Raw genomic sequence first — 9,038 nt, 5'->3', positions numbered from 1 at the left:
AGGTTTGCTGTGAGCAGTGACCGGGTGACCTAGGAAGGCGTCACTGCTCCCTGATGTAACCTCCTGCGGGTGTGTAGCCCGCTGTGCACTGGGCGGCCCGTGTAGGTCGTGTGTGTCTGCAGGGCCCTTCACACAAGGACAGAATCGAACAGCACCTTCCCAACCATCCCGTTGCTCAGCGGCACGTGACTGCACTGCAAGGTGCGAAGTCCAACCCCATAGAACGTATGTCCCCGTATCACACGTCTGAGCGTCTGCGTGGTTCTGCTGGGCTTAGTTCATCAGCCCAGTTCCCTGAGACACAGGTGAACCAGGAACCAGGTACCCCATGGCTGGAAGGAGCAACCCCTAACGCAGTGGCTGAAGATGGAGGCTTCCGGCCGGAGTGCAGCGGGGCGCACTAGCCCTCCCTCCTCCTGCGTGGCCATCCCCTGGGCCTCGGAGCCCGGTGTGTTCTCCCGACACCCCACTTCCACTTGGAAGAGCCATGTGGCCCCGCCTGGCACGGGGAGCCGGACATGTGGCACCTGGGTGAGACGCCAACTTCTGTGGGCCGCTCAGTGCTGGGGAAGGACAAGGAAGAGACCAAGGTGTGGGCCGCCTGGCACGGCCCTCCACATCAGACACTTCCTCTGCGGCCGAGCTCAGCCTCCGGAGGCCTGACAGGAGCCCCCGCTGCGGGCCTGCAGCCCGGAACACGTGGCCACGAGCCCGTGGCTGTGGTGGAGGGAGGCCCCTCCGAGTTCAGATGGACTGAAAATGCAGTCCACGTGGGATTTCAGAGCCAGGCCAGGAAAGAGAATGTAAAATATGTCTTTAATAGATTATTCAATTGACACATGTTGAAATGACAATATTTTGGATATGTTGGGTTAAATAAAATATATCATTAAAATTAATTTCAAGACGGTGAGTACCGGCCAAGGGTGCGTGATCGCAGGTCCGGCTCCCGCAGGCCCCACCGAGTCCCGACCCTCAGCTGCCCCCACCTCGCCTCGCCCCCGCCGCCATGCGCCCCGCGGCGCGCACTGTTTCCGGGCGTGGCGCTGCTGCTCCCGCGGCCCCTTTGCTGGTGCTGGAACTCACGGACAGCTTCGAGAGTCGCATCTCCGACACCGGCTCTGCGGGCCTCCTGCTGGTGTGGACACCGCAAGAGGCTTGCCCCGAGCATGAAGCCGCAGCTACTCGATTAAAAGGAATAGTCCCATTAGCAAAGGTTGATTGTGCTGCCAACACAAACACCTGTAACAGGTATGGAGTCAGTGGATATCCAACCCTGAAGGTATTTAGAGATGGTGATTCTTCAGGTGCTTATGATGGCCCAGGCCTGCTGGTGGGATTGGCAGCCCCCTGAAGAAGCAAGCCGAACAGCTGCAGTTCCTCTCAGGCCTGAGGAAGAATGTGAGAAGTTCATTGGTGATAAAGATGCTTCTGTGGTGGGTTTTTTCAAGGATTTATTCAGTGAAGCTCACTCTGAATTTCTAAAAGCAGCCAGCAACGTGAGGGATAACTACCGATCTGCACACACCAATATTGAGTCTCTGGTGAACAAGTATGATGATGATGATGGAGAAGGTATCACCTTGTTTCGTCCTTCACATCTGATGAACAAGTTTGAAGACAAAATTTCAGCATATAAAGTACAGAAAATGACCAGTGGCAAGATTAAAAAAATTATCCTTGAAAACATTTTTGGTATCTGCCCTCACATGACAGAAGATAATAAAGACTTAATACAGGGCAAGGACTTACTTGTGGCGTACTATGACGTGGACTACGAAAAGAATGCTAACGGTTCCAGCGACTGGAGAAACAGGGTGATGATGGTAGCAAAGAAATTCCCGGATGCTGGACACTAACTTAACTTTGCTGTAGCTAGCTGCAAAACCTTTAGCCATGATCTTTCCGATTTGGGTTTGGAAAGCACTGCCAGAGAGACTCCTGTTGTTGCTATCAGAACTGCAAAAGGAGAGAAGTTTGTCATGCAGGAGGAATTCTTGCGTGATGGCAAGGCTCTTGAGAGATTCCTGCACGATTACTTTGATGGCAACCTGAAGAGATACCTAAAATCTGAGCCAATCACAGAGAGCAATGATGGACCTGTAAAGGTACTGGTAGCAGAGAATTTTGATGAAATAGTGAATCATGTGAATAAAGATGTGCTGATTGAATTCTATGCTCCTTGGTGTGGCCACTGTAAGAATCTGGAACCTAAGTATAAAGAACTGGGAGAGAAGCTCAGAAAAGACCCAAATATTATTATAGCCAGGATGGATGCCACAGCCAATGATGTGCCTTCTCCATATGAAGTCAGAGGTTTTTCTACCATCTACTTCTCTCCAGCCAACAAGAAGCTAGATCCAAAGAAATATGAAGGTGGCCATGAATTAAGTGATTTTATTAGCTATCTACAGCGAGAGGCTACAAACCCCCCTATAATTCAAGAAGAAAAACCAAGAAGAAGAAGGCACAGGAGGATCTCTAAAGCAGCAGCCAAACATACCACTTTGTAAAGAACTCTTCCACCAGAGCTGGGAAAACCATTAGGGAAGGACTGGTACCCATATGGGATTATTACCTCTCAGGGCTGAGAGGATAGATGGATATTATCTGAATCCTGTTAAATTTTCTCTAAACTGTTTCTTAGCTGCACTATTCGTGGAAATACCAGGACCAGTTTATGTTTGTGCTTTTGGGAAAAATTATTTGTGTTGCTGGGGGTGGAGGGAATTGAGTTGGGGGTTATTTTCTAATTTTTTTGTACATTTAGAACAGTGATAATAAATGAGCCCCCTTTAAACTGTCAAAAAAAATAATTTCAACTTTTTAAAATCCAGCCCCTAGAAGTTTTAAGATTTCAGATGTGGCTCAGGGTAGATTTCTGTTGGGCAGTGCCAACCTAGAGTAGTTCCCAAGTCTTAAATTTTAGAAAGTTCTTAAAACAATTATACTAAGAAGTTTTTCCCCTCAGTATATCATACACCACTTTGAGATGACTGGGAGAGGAAAATAAAGAAATCAAATACGGTCCTACCCACCCCCACCCCACCCCCCAAACCCTGTGCCGCATCCATTTACGGCTAGGGTTCAGGACCTGAAGAAGGGGCTGTGCACAAATGAAAACACTAGACAAGAAATATGAATTTAGAAGGCATGGGGGCCAGGCGGAAACTTCCCTCTGGTGCAGAAGCTCGCTGAAACCCTGGACCTGTCAGCTTTTATTCACCTAAATACACATTTGCCCTTTAGGAATGCATACAGGCATATCAAAGATAAAGTTTGGTAAACAGTAAAAGGGTTATCAGGTTAGGGAATTGCCTTCAGCCCTGCTGAATATCAAAGTCCATTGGCCTTCCAATGGGTCTTTTTGCATTTACTTAGCCTCCGGCACCCTGCGCCTCTCCCTCCCCCACCCCCCCTGTGCCCCTGCTCTTCCCAATCTTTCTTCATAAGACATGCTCAGCAGTGAGACCATCCTCTGCCCCCTGAGACTCCAGGCTGGCACAGCTGAACTGAAGCCATGACCCTGCTCCTCCTCCGCAGCCGCCTGAGACTGGCCTTCATCACCTCATCATCGCCTCCTGAAAAACCCTGCAGGACTCATGGGAAAATGGGCAAACCACCTGCAACATGTACACCTGTAACCAAAACACTAACAAAAACAATCACTGTGCTTATTTAAAGCCCTACTAAAGTTGAAGACATTAAATTCCTAATAAACCAATAACTATAGGACTTCACCTTTTTGAAAAAGAGTTGATGGCATCTTGATGGAAGGAGTTGATGGTATCTACAAAAGGATGGATGGTTTCTAATTCTGGATATTAAAATTCAGAGATGCCCAGGCCAGGTAGCACAGCTAGAGCATCATCCCAAAATGCAAGATTGCAGGTTCGATCCCCAGTCAGGCCACAGACAAGAATGAACCAATGGATGGATAAATAAGTGGAAGAACAAGTCGATGTTTCTCATCTCTCTCTCTCTCTCTCTCTCTCTCTCTCTCTCTCTCTCTCTCTCCCCCTCTCTCTCTCAAAAGAATCAATTTTTAAGAATTCAGAGCCCTAGGTGGTGTTGCTCAGTGTTTGAAGCATTCGCCCAAGAAGCAAAGGGACCTGGGTTTGATTCCTAGTCAAGGGCATGTACCTGGGTTGCAGGTTTGCTCTCTTTCTTCCCCCCACCCCACCCCCGTCAGGGCTTGTGCAGGAGGCAACCAGTCAGTGTGTCTCTCTCAAGTCAATATTTCTCTCTCTCTCCCTCTCCCTTTCTCCCTTCCACTCTCTCTAAAAATCAATGGAAAAAATATCCTCAGGTGAGGATTAACAACAACAACAAAAATTCACAGAGCCCAGCTGGCATGGCTCAGTGGTTGGGTATCGAACTATGAACCAGGAGGCCACGGTTTGATTCCTGGTCAGGGCACATTCCCGGGTTTCGAGCTCAATCCCCAATGGGGGTGGGAGGGTGTGCAGGAGGCAGCCGGCCAATGACTCTCTTTCATCATTGATGTTTCTATCTCTCTCTCCCTCTCCCTTCCTCTCTGAAATCAATAAAAATATATATTTTTAAAATCACAGAGATCAGGGAGAATCACATAGTGATTGGGGTGCATGGCCAAACAGAGCCCCAAGGACACTGAAGGATGTCAGGTTATGCTACTTTGCATTGGCAGCTGTTACCCTGGTACGGCACACAACGGAGCCTCCCAAGGGCAGTCACCCCTGAGTCCGTTACCCACACTAGCCAGAAACATTGCACTTTACTAATCACACAGCAGCAACTGCACATTGTAGCCAGGCCTGCAATCGGTTTGCTTCACGCTTGCAATTCCGGTTTCTGCCAGCAGGAGGAGATAGCATGCTGTGCCACACCAGCCAATAATGTCCAGTTAAATACTTGGTCACAAGGTGGCCAAGCTTCTCTAAATCTTTTTGTGTGGAAACGATAGTACCTTAAAGAAAGAACTGGGCGTGGGGAGCAATAGAGACTGCACTTCTGCACACTACCATCAAACACACTGCTTCAGCGTTTGCGATGAAATGTAAAATGCTGCCCACGCTGTGCTCTGTGGCAAAGGGACAGAGCCATCCGTAGACGGATCGCACCGGCTGGTAAGAACCCTGTAGGTTCTCACCTCTCTCTCTCTCTCTCCCTCTCTCTCTCAAAAGAATCAATTTTTAAGAATTCAGAGCCCTGGGTGGTGTTGCTCAGTGTTTGAAGCATTCGCCCAAGGAGCAAAGGGACCTGGGTTTGATTCTTACACAGTGGGTTTCAGACTGTGCTTTCAGAGTTTGGTGAGAAAGCAAACGGAATGGTTAGTTTAACAGAAGGTGATCATCTGTCTTTTTATTTCCTTTTCTTTCTTTAAAATATATTTTTATTGATTTCAAAGAGGAAGGGAGAGAGAGAGAGACAGAAACATCAATGATGAAAGAGAATCATTGATCGGCTGCCTCCTGCACACTCCACACTGGGGATCGAGCCCGCAACCTGGGCATGTGCCCTTGACCAAATCGAACCTGGGACCTTTCAGTCCGCAGGCCGATGCTCTATCCACTGAGCCAAACCCGCTAGGGCTTGATTTCCTTTTCTATGGCCACACGAAAATGATCATTCATAATCAGCGACCACAGAGGGAAGATGGCCAGCAGACACCAAGAACCAGCACTGGTTCCGCTGCCTATGGTCGCAGCAGGAAATCATGGCACTGTGCTGTGACCGTCCTCCCTAAAGCACAATAAGTGGTGCCACAGGTGATAGGTGACTAATTTCGTAAAAGCCCAGCTGCTTTCTCCTGTCAACTTTTGATTTCTGTGTATTCCTTGCTGACAACCATCAAGGCTAACAGCCAGGGGATCTTTATGGAAACCTCTAGGCCTGAATTACCTGGACAAGGAGTTATTAAACAGACAGACAGCCAGATGTCCGTTTCCCCAAAGGCAGAGGCCTGAGGGGAGCTGGTGACAAGGGTGGCCGACTCCCTGCCACCGCCACTGAGTCACGCTCAGCAGCTGACGCTCCGTTTCCAGTTCACAGAGATCAGCCGGCGCATGCTCTGCTCCTACCACACGGACATAGACGAGCTCTTCGCCGAAATCGACCACTGCCTGGCCATCAACCGCAGCGTCCTGCAGCAGCTGGACGGGCAGTGTGGCCGCAGGCTCACGGACGACGACTGGCAGGAGATCCAGGCACAGGTAGGCCCTCCACAGGGAAGTGGCGTCCTTGGAGGGAGGCCTAGGGACCTTGACCTTCACACACATACACACACACACCGGCTCTGGGTGACTGCCCGGGTGCCGCCGGCCTCACCGCTCCCTGCGCTCCCCCTGGGTCTGCAGGGACCATGGGAGGAAGGGCCACTGAGAATCCAACAGAGGAAAAACTTACTTGAATGTCATAAAAATAAGAACATTTATAATGATGTTTAACAGCTACATAGAGCTGTTTTCTGAAAAAGACCATTCTATTGCTTAATTAAAAGTAATTCTGTATTGTCGATGCTCAGTATTTTATAAAGGATTTTGTTTCTAAATGTCTTACCACAGACGGGTCCAACCCCCTTTCATTTTCACAGGAGTAACAGGATGTGTATAGAATTAACATGTGTTTAGTGTTATTTTAACACAGGACGAGACTCATTCATTTGAGCAGATCCCTGTCTCTCAGGACCTCGGTCTCTCCTAATCTGGATGAACCGAGACCCTGAGAGGCCCTCCCTCTGTGTTGCAGGCCCTGCAGCGGGAGGCCTCCGAGTGCTCCATCTGCCTGGCGCCGCTGGCGGGGAGCGGCCGGCGCCCCCGGGAGGCCGTGCTGCTGTCCTGCTCCCACATGTTTCACCACGTGTGCCTGCTCGCCCTGGAGCAGTTCTCCTGGGGCGACAGCTCGCCCTTCCACGCCTGTCCCCTCTGCCGTGCCTGCTACCAGAAGAAAATTCTTCAAAGTTGAATGTCATGGTCAGGGAAAAGTTGCGCCACTCTGGGGCAAAGTCTACCTTAACTTCGGACAAACTGTGGGGACTTGGGGTTCAGTGCTGCAGTGCAACTTGTTCTCCAGGGAAGGACCCTCACAGTTGTGCATAGGAAACATAACTATATTTAAAAAGCTGACAACTCATCCAGTGTCCGTCTTCACTCTGTAAAAAGAACATTCCAGATTCATGAGTTTAATCCGTTGAAACAGGAGAGGGACGGATCTAACTTGAGTTCCTGAGGTTCTGTAACTGCTGACTTGTGCCGAGTGGCCTGGCCGGGGTTGCTCAGAACAGAAAGTGCCCCTTCCTCTCCGGCGGTCTGTCTACCTGGCCCATCTCCACGGGGCTCTGGTGGGCACCCACGCAGCGTGGTGCTGCCGTGGCTGGTGTCTGACCAACAAGGGTCTGGAGGCCCCGCCATCATCCTCCTGCTGGCTCCCTGGGTGCTTCCCTGCTCTGTAAGAAATCCCCCTTGTGCTTCAGCCCTTGAATGTGTACAAAATAAAATACTCGGTGGAGGTCGGCATCGGAAGATGGTCAATCCCATGTTCATGACTTAGGGCCACACATCCCGTTTCAGCTCAGCCCTGAGGAACCCCAGGAGCTGCTCTACCGCAGCATCCTGCCCCTGGGACCCGGCTGCTTGCCCCGAGCAGGGACACCTGCCAGGAGCGACTCTGCAGCAGACCAGCCCGTCTCAGCCCTCGGCCGCTCCGCTCACGGCTCCGTCCAGCTCGTGGCTCTCCCTCATCCCCGAGTCTCCCACAAGGGTTCTACCGCTGGGGAAGAGCAGGCAGCGATGCCCATGGACCGTGCGTGGGCATTGGGACCACATCACTGCAGCCACGGCCCAGGGCAGGCGGGGAGCCAGCGAGCCCGCGGTGGGCACACAGGGTGACAAGGTTGCACCTGTCAAGGGCGCCAAATGGGACCGAATGCTGGGATGCACGGCCTCCTCATTACTCGTCTCATCCTCTTAAAACACTAGCGTGCACTTCACTTCTCTGGACTGATTCCTACCACTCGGGAATCAGAGCTCGAGCGCCGTTCCAACGGAGCGTCACCCAGTGGGAGACGGACCGCATGGTGTGACCAACAGAGAGCCAGGGGAAGTGGGCACTGGCCCCGCCGTCCCCTTCGAAGGCCCTGACCGGTGGGCAGAGCCAGGTCGCCGTGGCCAGAGCAGGCAAGTCCACTGCCCCAAACCTGGGATCTAGAGGGAGGCCAGCGATGCCTGCATCACGCCATGAGGCACCAGGGCTCTGTTCCTGGGCTCCCCGAGCCCGATCTCAGCTTCCCCAAGTCTGTGAGCTGCCCACATCCTCTGTTCTTCCAACCGGGACTTGACCAACAGGCACCAGCTGCAGGAAGCCGGGGGATGGCCTGGGGCTGGCCATGGGGAGGGAGGCAGCGATCCCCGAGTGCTCAGGTGGTCTCGTGCAGCCACTCCGAGCTGGCCACAGAGCAGTGAGGTGGGGCGCGTGGAGTCGCTGCCCCTCCGACGGCTCAAAGACCACGCGCTCCTGGTCCCGGCTCCTGCAGACTTCCAGGTGCGAAAGCAGGTCAGTGACCAGGAGGGAGTTGGGCCCCAAGGAGAGCGAGCTGGGGTGGTGGTGCGGGGTGGGGAGCTCAGGAGCGCGGTTCTGTGACACGGTTTCAACCTTCCTGATGCCGCGACCCTTTAATACAGTTCCTCATGTTGTGGTGACCCCCAACCATAAAATTATTTTCGTTGCTACTTCATAACTGTAATTTTGCTACTGTTATGAATCGTAATGTACATATCTGATATGCAGGATGTATTTTCATTGTTTACGACCCACAGGTTGAGAACCGCTGGTTTAAACCCATCGCCAGCCACCGGTCTCCCGAGCGATTTAAAAGTAGCCCAGTGATGGCGAACCTTTTGAGCTCGGCGTGTCAGCATTTTGAAAAACCCTAACTTAACTCTGGTGCCGTGTCACATATAGAAATTTTTTGATATTTGCAACCATAGTAAAACAAAGATTTATATTTTTTTAGAATATATTTTATTGATATTTTACAGAGAGGAAGGGAGAAGGATAGA

General features: G+C 51.2%; 1 protein-coding gene and 1 pseudogene across 1 annotated transcript in view; both read left to right on the top strand.

Moving 5' to 3' along the window:
* RNF32 (ring finger protein 32) overlaps positions 1 to 6,945 on the top strand; it is a 25,397-nt gene extending 18,452 nt beyond the window's left edge. Inside the window, exons 7-8 of the mRNA XM_006103212.3 lie at positions 6,027 to 6,194; positions 6,730 to 6,945. Coding sequence (XP_006103274.1) covers positions 6,027 to 6,194; positions 6,730 to 6,945 — 384 coding nt within the window. The remainder of the gene's footprint in view (positions 1 to 6,026; positions 6,195 to 6,729) is intronic.
* Positions 519 to 2,813, top strand: LOC102422637 (annotated as a pseudogene).
* Positions 6,946 to 9,038: the final 2,093 nt, after the last annotated feature.

Source organism: Myotis lucifugus, unplaced genomic scaffold (assembly GCF_000147115.1).
Source record: "Myotis lucifugus unplaced genomic scaffold, Myoluc2.0 scaffold_471, whole genome shotgun sequence".
NCBI classification, from domain to species: Eukaryota; Metazoa; Chordata; class Mammalia; order Chiroptera; family Vespertilionidae; genus Myotis; species Myotis lucifugus.
This window is presented reverse-complemented; position numbering and strand designations above follow the sequence as displayed.